This window comes from Parasteatoda tepidariorum, chromosome 10 (genome assembly GCF_982258835.1).
Source record: "Parasteatoda tepidariorum strain Cologne lab strain chromosome 10, Ptep-v5.0, whole genome shotgun sequence".
In the NCBI taxonomy this organism is placed as follows: Eukaryota; Metazoa; Arthropoda; class Arachnida; order Araneae; family Theridiidae; genus Parasteatoda; species Parasteatoda tepidariorum.
This window is the reverse complement of record NC_141764.1, coordinates 65,032,254-65,050,512: the sequence shown is the minus strand read 5'-3', so window position 1 is coordinate 65,050,512 and position 18,259 is coordinate 65,032,254. Positions and strand designations below refer to the sequence as shown.

Here is an 18,259-nt window from a genome sequence, read left to right as displayed (position 1 = left end):
TATTGTCGACCCATCAGTCAGGTAATCAATTTTGATTGCCAAGCTAACTATCTTTCAATGACTCGATGGAAATTAAGTCATTCAAGTATTGGTGATGATAATTTACAATTGACAATTATCAATAGCAGTTGACATTACAAACAATATCAGATCTTATTTCAGTGGAATGCTAAGAATGATTCTTCAATTTGTCACAGTTAAGCAATACCAATATTTATTCTAATGACGATCTTTCATTCAGGGGATCAATTTTGATTGTCAATGCTAATGATAACTCGATGGAAATTAAGTTATTCAAGTATTGGTGATGATAACTGACAATTGATAATGATCAATAGCAGTTGACATTGACAATGCTTGAATAAATAATCCCAAAGAAACTGAAGCGGTATATTAATTGATTAAAAATTTTATTCTCCTCAAGAATATACAAATTGGAAATAACAGTCGATATGCTTCAAGCGCTCAAAAACGGGTTCCCATTTTCAAGACTTTCAAAACGTGAGTGAGAAGAAACAAAAGTGATTTGATGCTTATGCTTTTTTAATAGCAATTGGCAATGATCCTTCAAGCTTTTGACAATGATTTTTCATCCCGGTGAGAAGAGACAGTAACTGATCAAAATCGTTCTAAAATGTAAAATAATCGTTTATAAAAGTTCACTTGAAAAAAAAAAGAATTCTATTGTATATATGTGGTGTTAGGTTTTGAAATCTGTATTAGTAAAGCGCTACTATATTAGAATTATTAAAATACTCCTTAAATATTGATACCAGTCTTTTTTAAAAGAAAACAACAGAACTGTCATTTTATTAGTTGCAGTTTATGTAGCTCATTGCAGGAATTGAGCAGGACATTTTAAACTATATGGACCAATCTATGTAGCAGAAATAAGTTAAATAATTATAAAAATTTAGATAAAAAAAATCACTTAAAGCCTTATTTCTCTAACGTTTGTAGTTTCCCTTTTGTTTCTTTAAATAAATATTAATTTAAGTTTAAGCATAGAACACATATACATCAATTGTATCCGTTTCCTCCTATTTTATATTTATTTATTTGCGATGTTCGAATTTAGCCATTTACCTGAGTTTTCTGAATGACTATGGTAGGAGTATATGAATTACGTGATGAGAGTGATAGTAACATAAAATAAAAGAGAATAATAATAAAAAAGGGGGTCTCAATTTTTCAAGACTGTTATGATGAAAGTTTTATAAATCATTTCTGGAAGTAAGAAATAGTAAATGCCCTAAGAGTGCCCTTTGAGGAATACCTGTGGCGATAAGTGATTCTTCATCGTCAGAATAAGAATACTTTGAATGATGACTTCCTGTTTCCTACCAGGACTCACAATCATTTGTTGCAAACTACAATTTCAGTGTTTTTGTTCTTAAATCTTAATTTCAAGTTACACATTTACTGGGTGGCTACAAAATACTGTTACAAATATCGAATCATTTTGTCGTACAGATATTAAATAGAAAATGATCAATACGCAAATATGATGCACACTATAAATGGAAGTTTAATTTTAAAAAATCTTTATTCGAATCGACCACCATCTTTTGATATATTACTATGCACCATCATAAAGAGATATATACAGCTTCCAGTGTCATATTTCTTAAAAGCTAAATCGATTCGAAAAACGAGCTTGTTGCAACAAAACAACGCCTTCTTTCCACTAAATAATGATGGAAAGAAAAAAATTGTTTAAATAAATTTTTTTTTTCATTCTCAGTTTAAGACGTAAGCTTTAAAATCACTACTGAAATTTCACACTTTGGCATCGCCTTTGGCAAACTTTTTTCCCAGGGGTGTAGATTAGTGTTGAGAGTCAGAGGTCGCCAAATAAAATGTGTCACGTGCCGCCTTGACACCCGTTATCTGGTACTCGTGTCAGTCTTTCTGTATTTCTTTCCCCCCTCATTCAACTATTAAACAAAGACTATTTCAGGGAGATGGGGTAGCGATCAAACTAAATGATGTAATTTTCGGGTACATATAAGTATATATATATGTATGTGTGTGTGCGTGTGTGGGTGTAGGAGGGAAGGGGGGTGTTTAAGCGCCATCTGCACTGGGGATCTGTGGGATTCATGAATATTACATGAGATATGAAGCTATTGTTGGAGAAGGCCAGGCAAAAAGAGTATAAAAAAAATCTACCAGCTATTGCTAGTATCTCTTTGCAATCGGTAATGTCAAATTGAAGGATATGCTTCCTTTTTATGCGACTGAAACTTATTGTTGAAATTTGATGTTGTATTTTTTTTTTTTTATCCTTATCTTTGAAATTAAAAGTGTGTAAAATACAGCTAATTATTACACTATCGCTCAGTATTTTATTTTTTAAAAAAAGGTGTGTCAGTAATATTTCTTTTTCATTTATTTTTGTTTGAGTTTTTATTTAATCATTTTTGAAACTGATAATCCCCTATTGAATAAAAAAAAAAAGGTAACCGTAATTCAAAATGATTTTTTCATTTAAAATAAACCTAATTTCATATTATTATTATTATTTTTATTATAGTCTTCGCATTATCAACAATATTTATCTTAAAAACGTTTAAAAAAAATGAATAATGCCTTTGGTATTTGATTTTATATGTCAAGTGTACGGTAATTTCTGAAAAAGTATCGGGAATTATTGGGAATTATGCATAAATAAAAAGAAAATTTGTGAACAAAAGTAATAATTCAAATAAAGTAATTTTCCCTACTAAGGAAGTGTAAAGTAATTTTCCTAATTCCTGAAGTAATTTACCCCCCTTTTCGCCAGTAGTCAGAATTCAAAAATTTAATTATGAGAAAAATTTATGTTCTGAACATAGTTATTTTCTGCAAATATATGACGGTAAAGTGCAATATAAATTGTCCCCTAATGTCATTTTAGTTACATGATTGTCATTGCATCAATAATTAAAGTTACTTTAAAGAAAATCTATTGAGTTAACTATACTTTAAATTCCTGTACTTTATTTGAATAATAAATCTAGACTGTTATCCATATACGAACCACTAGTAACAACTTAGTCTTCATCAATTAACTCCAAAACTATAAATTTTTTATTTGTATAAATAGTTTTGGTTTAATGTTTCATTTCTTCTCATCAATTATAAATCAAATTTTTTTCTGAAGTTTTAGTTGGAAAAAGTTTTCCTAAATTTACAAATAAACAAAAGTGTATCATATAGATTTAATTCAAAAGTCTACAAATATACATTGTTGCTTCACGTCTTTAATTTCGTATAAGATTCCTTAATTTATCACATAACATTTCATAAAAAGTAGATTTCTTAATTAGTTATATGTTTAATTCAAATAATGCGAAATGTGTTTATAATTAGTTGTTTTAAATCAGCCTATCGATGAATCTGCTAAATTTATTTTAATGAAAAATTCATTAAATCCATTTTTTTTAAAAATATTTTACAATTACTATACTATTTCAAAATTGAGAAACATTAAAATTATAAAACTAAAACCTTCCATGGAAACTCAAAAGAAACTTTATATCGTTTTAAAAACAAATTCTATAAATTATCATCGAATATATTTTAAACTAAAGGCTCTAAATTGTAAATCACTCAAAACAGAAACTTTTGTTTTGCATTTTGGCACCAGTTTTTAATTCAAACTTTCACTCTATTCAAAAGGCTCTGGTGTTTAAGTAAAACTGGTCAGATTGAAACAATTCACGAGGATAAATGGTTATTTGAATCAAATGATGCCAGAATTCATTCATAAACGAAATCTCGCCAACTGAAATGATAGGAAAATTACCGCTTGCGTGAATCCGAATTGACAAATGAGGTATTTATGAATCATAAATTCACGCGGAGTCTGAATGAGACAGACAAATGCCGCTTTATTCTAGATATTTCTAATTCGCGAGTCATCGGGCCCTCCACGATTTATAGAACATATATTTCTACCGCTTTAAATGCAGCCATGTTCAATTTAAGCCATTCTAGGAAAATTATAATTTTGAAATTTTAAAGCAGTTTTTATAATTTTGTAGAAACTAATTTTGCTGTTGTTTCTAATGACACTTGGACAATCCAAGCTCAATTTGGTCTTATGCGAATTAAGTCAGGAAGGGGCTCCCTTTGTTTGACAAGATAGCACCGCAAAGGTGAAAGTATATCTTGGCTCAGAAGTCCACAGAAGTGGCCCGATCATTCATGGCACCACTTCCTCAATTTAGACATAGATCTGAAGGGGAAGGAGAAATTTTCTCCTGATTCCTGTATCCATGGTACTGGTCAGCGACCGGGCACAGGGCTTTCGATTCCAAAGAATTTACAAGCAAGTAAATCGCATTTAATCGGTGAGTCTTCACAATGTTGATGATCAAACCCCAGCTTTTTTGGAACGAAGTCGAATTCTCTAACCGCTGGGTTACCGTAGAAGTTATATTAAATAAAAGCACCTAGAAGTTTATATTAAATACAATCAGAACACTCTGAATGCTAAACTAAAACGTTATTAAAAAGATTTTTCCTAATACCAAAAGCTTGAGCCGCGATGGCGATGACTCAGGGGATAGAGCGTTCGCCTTCCAATGAGGTGAACTGGGTTCGAATTCCACGGCTGGTCGATGCGAATTCCAGATCCTGCCTACACCACAGTGCTGATGTGGAATATCCTCAGTGGTAGACGGATCATGGGTTAGAGTCCCTAAAAAGACAAATTTTTCCTCATTCTTCACCCATCTCCTCATCCTCCACGAAGGCAAATTTCTCCCAATACTTGATCCCGGAGTTCCCTTGTCTTCTGGATTGGGTTCAAAATTACAAAGTTACGTAGTTGAACATCAGTAGTCGTATACCCAAAAATTGGGTCGGCTGTTCAACGACGATTATAAAATATAAAATACCAAAAACTTGCGATGTGATTTTAGGCTCTCTGACAGGCTTTGAACTGAACGAAAGGAACTAATTATTTGCTAATATTTGAAGAAAGAAAAACATATTTGAAACCACTGGCAAAGTTGCCTTATTTTACATTTACGTGATATCTCTAATATATATATATTTTTTTTAAAAAATCCAATTTCTTATCAATTTCAAAATGCAATTTCTTTACTCTCAGACAATTTAAAACCAAAGAATAGAGCAATCAATTGTCTTCCAAAAACGTATTCAAAATACCGGCAAGTTAGTCTAAGTTGTTCTGTTAACATTTACACGAATAATTCTCTCCAATATTCAGACATGTTTATAATAAAGACAACTTATTCTGTTTGCAGGTGTCCTTGCTGCAAGTTCCCCTTCAGACGGTAACGACCTCGATGATCTTGGAGACGGTTTGGGTCCTGACCACGATGGACATTTAAGTGAGAGAGACTCCAGCGTTGAGAGAGACGGAGGTCATAATGGCCTTAATGGTGGAACCTCTACTGTTAGCAGTCCTACAGGGCCTCAAATGCATCTGCATTCGACGCCGGGTAGTGCTGGTGGCCCAGCCAGTGGGCCTAATCCTGCTTCCTGTGGGCCTAACGGTAACAACAGCAGCAGTGAAACCACCAATTCGTCCAACTCTGCAGCACAGAATGACGAAAATACGCCAGGTCAGAAGAGAAGGGGACCTCGCACCACTATCAAAGCCAAACAACTGGAAACCCTAAAGGCAGCATTCGCTGCAACGCCTAAGCCAACGAGACATATACGAGAACAGTTGGCACAAGAAACGGGCCTCAACATGAGGGTTATACAGGTAAGTCATATCCAACTCTTTTTTTTTTAATCAAACCCCTGCTCAATCCAACTTAGAAATAATTATCTCTGTCTCTATTCTCTAAAATCTATCTAATGTTTTTTTGATCTTCTACTTCATAGAAAAACGCAACAAATCTATCTAATAAGGTAGTAATACCTAAGATGTCTAAAAGAAAAAGCTTAAGGTATCTAGGTAGCTTCAAAGAAACCCTTTCAGGAATGTAAGATATTTTTAAGGTTTATTTGAGGTTGTTTTGAGGTGTCAAGGTTGATTTGAGGTTTGTTCGAAATTGATTTCAAAAACAACTTTAAAAAATCAACCACCCAATGTGTATAGTCAGGGTGTATGAAGTTGTTTTATTCATACTTGAGGTTTTTTTTTTTGAGGTAGATGGAAATCTACTTTATATCAACCCTGCTTAAGGAGGTCGTTTTTGAGGTGCATGGATTATTTTTTTCTACACTTCAAGCAAATACGTATATTTGAGGTGTGAATAATTTCACCCGATCAAAACTAAAATTATTTCTCAGTTATATATGAGGTTGATTTTGGAAGGTTGAAATTGAGGTTTATTAATGAAGTTACTTTTGGAGTAAAACATAACCTCATTTTCTACCTCAGGTGTATTTTGTGCATCTGCCAACTTCAAAACAATCTCAAAAACACTTTTTTTGTAAGGATAGGTATCCTTATGTTTCTTAGGCAGTCTTAACTGCAATATGTTCGGTAGTCTTAAAGAAACCCTAATAAGTGGGAATAAGGTGATTTGCCCATGAACGGAGAATCATTCGGTCACTCCTAATGTTTTTTTTTTTTTTTTGGCATATCTGAATTTAAGATAAACAGCAATATAGTAAAATTCCATACTGCTTTAATACCTATGAATTTATATGAATACGCCATATGAATTTATTTATTGTCTCACTTGATCAACCTCTCAATCATTTGTCCCCATATGGGGATGAATTTTTACTAGAGTCCCATTATCACTGAATGTTAATTGAAACAAGTTGGTATGGTATAATAAGAAACATTCATAAAAGAAACTTCCTAAATTACGAGAAAATTGTCAGGATGAGAGTCTGATTAAATATCTATGTACTTAAAAAGGCGATAAGAAATAAATAGTAACACAAACCATCCTTACTAAACAAATTTAAGGAGAATAATTGTATTTTTCGTTCCTGAAAGTTAATTACTGTTAAATAAAACACTCATTGCACACCCATATTTGTTTTAAAATTCAAATTTGATAGTTACCCTATAAAAATATTTTTAACTTTAAAATGGATAATTTGTAAAGCTGATAAGAGCAAAAATTCCCATCAAAGTGTCTCGCAAAGAAATAAACAAATAATAACCCGTAAACTGCTTTCACAAATTTAATAAGGACAGAAATTGAAAACCATACTTTTTAATAAAGAAAAGGTAAATAAATTATGAAGGTCAAATATGCAGTTAATTGTTTTAGTTCGTCTATTAAGAACACAATAGGCATTGCACATATTAATATAATCTCCAAGCGGGAACACAGAGCTTCGAATTCCATATGGCCTTCTATACAGTATACTATCTAAACTATTCCTCGCACAGGCTTCCCTATTATCCACCCACAATTCCCTATATACATATATATAACCAATGTATAATGTGAGTTTAACCATAACGGACTATATACACCCCCACCATATGAGAACTTGTACTGCCACCACAGGCACACGATCGAGAAGGGTTGGCATGACCCCGTCCCTGGCAAACATTCTGGAACAGTGGAATCGAGCGGCTTATTTGACACGTTACAGGGTTACGGTTCACACGCTCTGATCCGTTGTTCCAGAACGGAATTGTGTGTCACTCCTCCCCACCCCTACTACACCCCCGAACGCCTAACATTCCTGCATTGAAATCAGATATTCAATTCAATAGTTACTTGTGCTATCATTTGATGCTTTCTGTATGTGGTCTTCTCTGCTTCAAGCAAATATTCAGTTTACTAAGTTTGAAGAGCATTGTTTTGAGTTCACTCAACACAATGGTATTTATCGCAGAAAAAAAAAATATATGAACATCTCAGTTTAATTCGTTTAAAATGTCATTGACGTTTAGAAAGTTTGTTTTTAATTGTATGGCGCGACATTAATTTGTGGTTAATTTATACTATATTTCCAATATGTATTTGTTTTGTTAAGACGTATTCGAAATTATTGCTATGTAGCAAAATAGTTTTATCAAAACAGTATTCATATTTCCCTCAAAAAATTTTTTTATTAAGTCAGATTTCAACTTTGCCATCATTTATAAATAATGCAACATAATTCTTGTGTATCCAAATAAAAAAAAGTTACTTAACATTTGATTTTAAAATTCTATGAAATATTGCGTACCTCTTAACTATCTCGTCATAAATGTGGGGGGGGGGATCTGATGATTAATAATTGAAAAGCTTACTAGTATTAAAAAAAAAACGTTAAGTGATATTCTAGTGAAATTAAACGAAAAATCATGTTTAGAATATACAAAAATTTTAAGGAGTTAACTTCTACCTTTAAAAACCTTCTTTAAAAAAATACTTGGGGAAATTAATTAATGGTCCATATTGACAGCTGCCTTTTAACAAAAAACAATTACGTGTTTTAAAATATGGCTTAACATATACTTCCTTTAAGCTCTTCAGTTTCAATGCTCAGCTAATGATCGACTGGTGTCAGGAGAAAGTTATATGCCAACTTATTTGGAATGTTCGCTAGGACTACTATATACTTTTAGAATACTTTTCAAAAATAAAGTTGAAAAATATACGCATTTGGGATTGCAAATTGATGTTTAAGCAAAGAAAAAAAACTGTTCTCTGAAAACTGAAGAATCACAAGGGATGTAGAAGGGACGAAAACAAAATCAAAACCAGTTTGTTTATGTGACGTAAATAGAAATGTTTTTAAACATCTCTTCTCACCTCTCTATTTCTTCCCAGTCTGGAATTATTGTTTTCAGTCTCACTTTCTTCTATGGTGATTTGTTGGAATTTTCTTGTTCAAATATCATTTTGCGGCTCCTGTACATATTTCGCATACTTTACTTCAGACGAGCATTCAAAAAATATATGTTTAGGGCGTTGTGGAACACCCAGTTTGTGACTAAACATTGGATAATTCAAGACTGTTAAGCAAACTAACTTAAGCAACTTAGCTGAGCAACTTTAAAGCAAACAAAGTCATAAGAACTTTTAAAGAGTCGCGGTTGCTCAGGGGATAGACTGCTCATTGTCCCCAGTTCAATCCCAGTGTTGGCTGATTGATTCGATTTCTGTTCCCATCTCACACAACGATAGTGCTGATATAAAATATCAAAGGAAGATGGATCATGGGGGAAAATCCCTTAGCCGACGGGCTAACCGTGGGATGTTTTCTCGGTTTTCCTCTGTGTATAACGCAAATGTGGGTTAATTCCATCAAAAAGTCTTTCGCAAAGGCTAGGTTGCCCAGTCCTGATCCATGAGTTCCCCTTTTTTGTGCCTTGGGTTAAAAATTAAGGACTAAGAGGATGAACATTGATAGTCTTATACACAGAATTGAGTCGACTGTTCAATGCCGGTTGTTGAAAAAAGAAAGAACTATTTTATTGTAAGCTTTTACTGATATCTTATTTTCAAAATACTATTGAGCAATTTATTTAAATTTTTTTATGAAAAGAAGAAAATATTTATGATATAAAAAATATTTAAAAGCTAAAAAAATTTTCTTGAAAATGAATTTTTTTCCAATCTTAATTGTTTTTCATTTTCGAACAAAAGTAAGTGGAACGCACTCTAAATAAAGAATTCGATTGGATAGATGTTTTAAAAAAACAAACTAATAAGCGTAATTTACAAACGCTTTGTAAACGTCCTGTGCATTGTAAGCGAAATCCGCCATTGCAAAAAAGCAACAGGTAATAAAAGCTATCTACCTTTTCAACCAGAAAGGATCCCGAAAAGAAATTCCCACAGATCAGAAAAATCGTATTTCAGAAAGAATACGTTCAACATCTAATAAATGCTACTTAAAAATCCTTTCATTACAGGTTGTCTTCTTTCCCCCCCCCCCTTCTTTTACTTTATTTTCCCCTTTAACTTTTCCCTACAATGCAGTTATCCATATTATCTTCTCCATACACATATATTTTTTTTCCCTTTTTCTCCTTCTCACAAATATTTCCATATCTTCCGATAATTCGAGAGGTTTTCGCGTGAGTCCTATCATTTTCCGCCCTGGCGCTCGCGCCCCTGTAATTTTCTGCTCTGAAAGTGGTAATTGCCGCTTGCTACCGCCGCCCTTTCATACGCCCAGTGTGTCAGTCTTAATCTGGCGGCCCTTTTATGATGGTCCTACTATGAAAACCCCCTTTTTCTTTCTTTCTTTTTTATTGTTATTCCCTATTATTGAAGGATATTCTTATCTGCAAGCTGAGTTATACATGATTGACAGCGGAAAATATAATACCAGAGTTTGCTTCACACTCGTCACGAGAATGTAAAAAAAAAAAGGAAAAGAAAGGGGAAAAAAAAAATATTTTTCCCTCCTGCTACCTGTAGTATTGATAAAGATAATGGTAGTAATTTTCCTCGCCCATTACGCAAGAAGATACTTTGTTCTGAATTAACTTCTTAAATAAAATAAAAAAATTAAAGCAAAAATGGTGCACCTATTTCCTTTTTTTATGTAATTTAAATTTAATTATTTTAACTACTGGCAAAATTTATGATTGATTTAGTCGTACAAATAAGTCTTTCTTTGACATGTCGAGCGAAAAGTTTATTTTGAAACATTTTAACACTTTTGAAATTTAGTTTCTACAGACGAAATAAAAATGAAAAGTTTTAAAATGGTTCAGACATTTTTCTGATTTTTAAATATAATTCTTGGTTTTCTTTTATCTATTTTCGAGTCGATTTTTCATAATAGATATTTTTTAATGTTAAATAATTTCTTTGTTAATGATCTGTAATTAGGAAAAAATAGATTAAAAATGATGTGATTATCGGTTAATAAATATTAAATATGGAATAATTTATCTTGTGAACCTAATTCCAATCTATTAGCTTTGAAATAAATCGGGTACAACAACATTTGTTCTATAAAAAAATTTTGATGGAGCAAAATATTGATAGAATATTTCCTTGACATAAGCTTTTGGATTCTATATACAGCTGGAAAATTATGAATTAAGAAAATTATACTCATAAATATCGATAAAAATTTATGAAATCAATTGTGCTTTTAATCATTTTATCTCCATAAATTAATTTTTTTTTTCTCTAAATTTTTGTATGCACATGTTTGTTATTCATTTGGATAATAAATCATATTATCAGATAGATTACAAAATTTCTTTCTTCTATTTTAAAACTAACATTATTAATGTTTGACTCTAGGTTATGTAATATTAAAAAAAATTTCATTTAAAACAAAAAGTCAATTTTCAAAGTAACGTTTATAAAACTCTCTGATTTTGTGATATGTTTATAAAACTCTTTAGATGTTATTTAAACTCTCTGATGGCTGATAGTGATAATTGATAATATTTATAAAACTCTCTGAGATGTTCATGAAACTCTCTAATAGCTGATAAATTATTTATACTATGATAATGATCACAGATAATGTTTATAAAACTTTCTAACTGATATTTATAAAACTCTCTAAGATGTTTCTAAAATTTTTTGATGGCTGATAGTGATAATTGATAACATGATAACGATAACTGATAATATTTATAAAACTCTCTAGCTGATGTTTATAAAACTCTCTTACTGATGTTTATAAAATTCTCTGAGATGTTTCGAAAACTCTCTGAGATGTTTCGAAAACTCTTCGAGATGTTTCAAAAACTCTCTGAGATGTTTCGAAAACTTTCTGACATGTTTATGAAACTCTCTAATAGCTGATAGTTATAATTGATAATATGATAATGATAGCAGATAATATTTATAAAACTTTCTAACTGATATTTATAAAACTCTCTGAAATGTTTCTAAAACTTTCTGATAGCTGATGGTGATAATTTATAATATGATAATGATAACTGATAATATTTATAAAACTCTTTAACTGATGTTTACAAAACTCTCTTACTCTAAAAAAAATTATGCCTCAATATTTTTCTTGAAAACTAAAAACTTAATTGCCATGCTTATGAAGCTCAGTTATTTATTTTCTTGATTTAAGATAAAAGCATATTTGTTCTGAAACTTCAAAATTCATTTTATAAGCAAATTTGCTCTTATCGTTGTTCAAATCAATCCATTACCTCACTTTTTTCAAAATTTGAAAAAAAAAGAGAGATGAAAGATAAAATAGCGAAAGTATAAAGCAAAGAAGAAGGAGAAAAAAAAATAAAAAAGTTATTTATATTAAAAATAAATATCATTCAAATAAGACTGCATTGGTAAATACAACGTTTAGTCATTTCGAAAGGAAAAAAAAACTCTGTCCAAGCTGTATTCCCTATATAATTCTATTTACATCATTTATCTTTTTTTAAGAAAAGAAAGGAAAAGAAAAGAAAGAAAGAAATTGTTTTAAAATTTAATTTATTATTCAAACTGACCCAAACATTTAATTTCACATTATTGAATAACATGTTTAGAAAATTTAAAACTATCATGTGTTTAGAAAATCAAAACCAATTTTAAATTTAAAACAAGCTACATTCCTTCAAAACTCCAAATTTCAAGTTTTCAAAACATTTTTAGTACCAATTTACCTAACATCTCTCACGCACTCATAACTAACAGTATTCGAAAGGCAAGTTTTTGAACCGGGATTTTACTTTTGATTTTAAAACGTAAAATAAGAAGTCAATTTAGAATCGGCTTCTTACAACTTAAAAGCAATAAGCTTATTTATCAAAGTATTCTAATACCAGTAGTCATATATCTTTTCTTTATTATTTATTTATTTATATATCTTAAGAAAATTCTAATACAATCGGTACCTGGCGGTAAAAAAAAAACATCAGTGTTTGCTGAAGAACATAGAACAGCCAGAGGCACGTTCATTGTTGAGCAGCGAGTATTGTGTTTTGTTGACAGCGCGGGTAGAAGTCAAAATTGACCTCTACTAGAATATAAATGCAGACTGGTTATTTGAGAGAAGAAGTATAAGAACTATAAGGGACACTTTCTGCAGTTGAATGCCCTTTCTTCACCACGCCTTTCTAATCAGGGGTTTCAAGATTTAAATATAAAAAATAAAAACTTAGAGAAAAAAAAAACTTTTTTCAAATTTTTCCAAACTTAAGAGTCCCACTTCTTTTTTTACTGAATAAAAGAAAAAAGGAGACCGAGTCAAAATTTTTCCTTTTCATTGTTCTGATGTGAACGAAACTTTCGTATGAGGAACAATTTTTTTCTTCTTCTTATCATGGGAGTGAAGAGAGGTTTTACAGACGGTTTAAAAGAAGAAAAATATTCTAGAAGGAAATGGCTCCATAAGTTTTAATTTTTTCATTCTTCGCCAGCCTAATAATATACAAAGAGAAAATGCCATTTTTGGATATTCAAAAGGAAAACATACACGAGCATGTTTCTTTTAAAATCTGTCTGCATTTAGACTGCTTTCCTTTTTTTGTTTTGCCGCAAGTTTTTCTACCTAGTTTAATAAATAAGAGCGAAGAATACAGAAAAGATTCTTACTCTTGCTTACAGACTTCAAGGAATACCTTTTAAGCTTTTGTTTATCTTGACTTATTTAGAGCCATCAAATGAACTTCGCCTAACCTTTCTTATATTTTTGTTACAACGCCTGACTAAGGTTTCTAAACCTGCAATATAAAATCATTGCAATCATTTATCGCAATGCTCTTTTTAAAATCATTCTGTAATGGGTTGTTTTAAAAGTATAAATCATACATATGCCAAATTTAAAATGGAAGAATATTTTTTAGCGAGTAAAAGGTTTGGCAAATCTGATGACACTACGTGAATATATTTGCCAAAAAAGTAGGAATGTCCATCCTTTTTCCCTTTGGTGAAGTTTTGTCAGGCAATTGAATACCAACGCTGTTAAAAATGGATGCACAAATATCACGAATTTTTCTTCATTTTTGACGAAACCATTTCCTGGTATATGCTCCGAGCTAATTTTCCATCAAAGGGACTAAGTTAACTTTCGTCACTTCTTCGAGGCAACGAATTTTCCTTCTATTTATCACCAAAATAAAATGACTTTTAGTGCCTAAAGTATCTAACTTTTGTAATTATCATTTTATCCTGAGCAACATGCTGGTGAATCAATGTCGTCCTAAATAACACAAGAAGTACAGATAGAACAGAGAGATAAATTACACTCTTGAGGCGGCATTCGATCCGGAGAACTTCCTAATACTGGGATAACTCCTTGGCCACCATACCGATCAGTCCGCTACTTTCTCACTTCATTTGTGATCGTCTAGTCTCGATTCCAGTCTCATCATTCCAGTTAACAATCTCCCATAATGCTCTACGATGAGGTTTCGAGTTGAGGAAACATTTTCGTCATATATTTGAGAACTCGCTATCCGTCACAAATCACGTGATTTCTTGACACAATTATTCTCAAAATGAATGAAATATATCTTAAGGATTGCTGAATCGTCAAAAGTGAGAGTTTCATTTCTGATAGTGAATCTCATCCCCGAAAAGCAATAAACCGTTGTAAAATTTCATACGCCAGAAGTTAAATCGGTAGGCATTTGCCATCTGATGAATATCCATACTGTAACTCTAAGAAATAATATAATAATATAACTCTAAGTAGGAGGTTAATAAGATAAAAAGATAAGTTATAAATATAACTCTAAGTAAGCATGTCATCAAATACATCTATTCTTTGAATACTTCTACAAAAACATAAAAATGCCTTTAAATTTACTTTCGTAAACTCACTAAAAAAAGTTTAAATCGCAATCGTTAATTTTTTTTTTCAAAACTTGCTTTTATTTTGTTTTAAATATATTGATGAATTATCTTCCTGAATTCTTATTCATAAAAGATAATTATGGCACTTAAATTTACATTGCTAAAAAATTTAAATCTCATTAAGCAAAGAACTTGAAGGGAAAAAAATATTTTTGCTATTTATTGAGCATTAAGAAACTCTCTCAATTTTCAACGCAATCCCATGCAGCCTTGAATGACAAATCAATTCTTTTCGTTGTGGTTTTTAACAATAAGAAATAAATAGTTAAATAAATAAATCTGAACATATTCATAGTAAAGGAAAATGTTTTGTCTGAGGTAAATATTCTCACACTATAGGAAGTACATTTTGAATTTCGACAGCTTTTTTCAATTTTATGTTGTTTCATATAACCTAAAGCACGTTAATACGAACGTAATCGTTTCTCAAAACTTACACTTACGTTATTTTTGAAAAAGAAAATTGTCCACGTAATTCTACTCTTCAATAAAATCAATAATTTAGATTGTTATTGATTCGATGCCAATACCTTTGTTCAATCAAAATCATTGTTTTGATCGATATAAAAATTTAAATCCGAGGTCACTTCGTTTATTTTTCAGGCAAGTGGATTTTTTCCCGTGAACTTAGTAAATTAATTTTCAACTTAAGTAAAAATGGCAGAAATCTCAAACACTGAACATTATAGGCCAAGTTCATTCGCTTACATTTCTGGAGAAAAAAAAGGGCTGAATTCCGCGCGGCTCTTGGCCTCAGAAAAAAAATGTGCACTTCTTTCGATTTAGCAAAGTCCATTCTGTGTCCGTTTATTTTTCTTCCTTCCTCGGTTGGCCAGAACCAATTACTTTTGAAGATGGACCACACAGCGAGAAAAACAGCATCCGATGCGAATGAAGCCTAGTCTTTTGGTGTCATAATGATACGCTATGTGTGGACAAGATATGAAATAAAAATGATATTTTTACGCCTTAATGATTTGGTCACGGACCGATGAAATCTGATCCCTTTTTGTTTGATGAATGTCCGAATCCGCCATCTTGCAGAGGTGGTCTTGCAAAAACAAATTAATGATGTGGAAGCGATTTTTAATGATTTCTAAATCATTTTCAAACAGAGGGCAGGGATATGCTTTGCCTACCGGCTTACTTGTTACTTTTTTTTTCTTTTGATGCGTCAAATGGTACGCGGATACTCACGTGTTGCTTTCAAATGATGAAAAGGGTTGTCCTTCTTAAACCTTTAATGGATGTAAACTTGCATTAATGTAAGGAATATGTTTGTTTCGTTATGTACTGTGAATATATACCTTAAAGACTTTAATCGAGTTTGGAAATGACAGGCTAGTACCCGTAAGATATATGTGCAGTTCCTTACGTAATATTTCCATGCTATTTTTCTATCATTTTCTCCGAGCTCTAGGTTGACTGGTAACCACATTATTATTATTATTATCATTTTCAGATAATGTTTAAGATTAGTTTCATTGTACGGAAAAAACGATTTTTATTCTTCAATTTTTAATAAAATTTAATTGTATTTAAACTCGAAAATCTTCGATTTTTCAGAGTTATATTATTTTTGAGTAAATGTCGATTTTTATTTTATAACTTTACCCTCACGTAATGTAATTGTAAATGAAATAATAATACTTAATAATGAAAAAACATGAAACACTCCAACTTTTTTTTTCTTTTGTCTATAATTAGGAAATGGATTTAATTAAGCCGCATTCACTAAATATCAAAATCAGATCAAGCATAAACAAATATGCTTGATGTGATTTTTAAACATATATTGCTTGATATATTTTTAATTTTCTATTTAAACATATTCTATTCTATTTAAACATGTTTTTAAACATATCTGATTTTTAAACATAATATACTTGATCTGATTGATGATTTTAAAACGCTGTAATGACGTTGATAAACAGAACAAAATTAATGTTACTTTACAACTTGTTGATTCCAAAATCACCAAACTGCAGTTAAATAAAACCCTACACAATCAAACATTATCTTCGTTTTATTAGCACTCCACAGCGTTAATTGAGTTTAAAAGTCTTTTTTTTTAAAAATAAAATTATTGCTTTTTTCTGTTCGCCTCACCCTTGGTGAAAATGCTCATAAAAAAATTATTTTCACTTATTAACAGAATCCCAAGTAAGTAATACCTTTTTTCCAACTAGCACAAATGAGAATTTATTATCCATGACATTCATACCTAATATATACCAGGGTAATTAATTTGTTTTCCCTTTCCTGAGAGCGCCAAGAAGGGCAATTACACTTGAATTATGTAATTTTCAGTCAATTAGCAGCGTAATAGATAAGGATTTTTTTTCCCAACATACCAACACCACCATGGTGTTTGTTCACTAAAATAAAGCTCACTAATTGCCTTTTAAGAAGGCAAAAACTCACTTTGTGCAGTAGCACCTTGCATTTTTTTTTCTCCATCCACAACGTTTTTAAACTCTTTTTTTTTATTTGTACTTCAAACGTTATTATCATTAGAGGGTTTTCTTTTATTTCTTTAGTGGTTTTGCTGCTTTTTCCCACTTCCAATCCCTCCCACTTAAAAAACTCGTTTTTTTTTCCCTTCATATTTTTACCTTTAAGAAAAACCTTTTTGCGCTTTTTTTTTCCCTTTTCCCTTCTAAATACTGAAAAAAAAAAACGTCTTGGTGTTTTTATGCGATTATAATTATAATCATCTGTTTTATTTGGCGTAAAAAGGCTATACTTTTTCTCCTTTTATGAAACTGAAAGGAAGAAAAAAAATGTTAAGCGAACTTATTAATATACATTTAAGTCATATTCAGCATTTTTTTGACTGGTTAAAAAAATAAAAAGGCTTGTGTAACTTTTCCGCTAAAATTACTTTGCGTTTCTTTATTAGTTTCATTAATCTTTAGAACCAATTTGGTGGTTTTATAGATTTAAACCAAATTAAACATATCCCTCCGCTTTAATGTTCATTAAATAGAACGCTCTCTTATTTAATTTTTTAATTGCAGGAGGAAGTCTTAATTTGGTAAACTTCTGGTATTTTATGCTCTAACTTCCTTTATGTAATTGCATATATTAATAATTATACATGACAAAATTATGTGAACTGAATTTTTCAAATTTGTTGAATATTTCTTTTGAATTATAGTTTCTAATACAGCATCAAACATGATGAATTTTTTACTTGGATAAAAAATTATGCTGTCATATTCCAAAGAAAAAGGTTCTACAAATTAACTTGCTACTTTTTCTACAGATTTATTCAATCATACTAATAGAAAATGAAAAGGCTCGTGGAGCTGGTAATACAAATACAAATAGCTATATGTTTTTTGTTTTTTTTTAAATTGTGGTAAGAAAAAATTTGAATTTCAAAATTGAAAATTATTTTTCATAATTAACAATTGGAACATTTTTTAATTAATAATAAAATCATTATCAATAAAATCAAGTTATACTTACCAAATATTTTTTACGCCGGAATTCTAAACATTTAATTTCAATCACATTAAAAATAATAATTCAACTTTTAAAAATATAATAAAAGCGAATCACAAAACAAAGCGTGCCAGTTTAAAAATTTA

General features: G+C 30.8%; 1 protein-coding gene across 2 annotated transcripts in view; it reads left to right on the top strand.

The window, feature by feature from the left end:
* LOC107449891 (LIM/homeobox protein Lhx1) overlaps positions 1–18,259 on the top strand; it is a 218,201-nt gene that overhangs the window by 119,364 nt on the left and 80,578 nt on the right. For both annotated transcript variants that reach the window (XM_016065571.4, XM_016065562.4), the window contains exon 3: positions 5,259–5,725. In XM_016065571.4, coding sequence (XP_015921057.1) covers positions 5,259–5,725 — 467 coding nt within the window. The remainder of the gene's footprint in view (positions 1–5,258; positions 5,726–18,259) is intronic.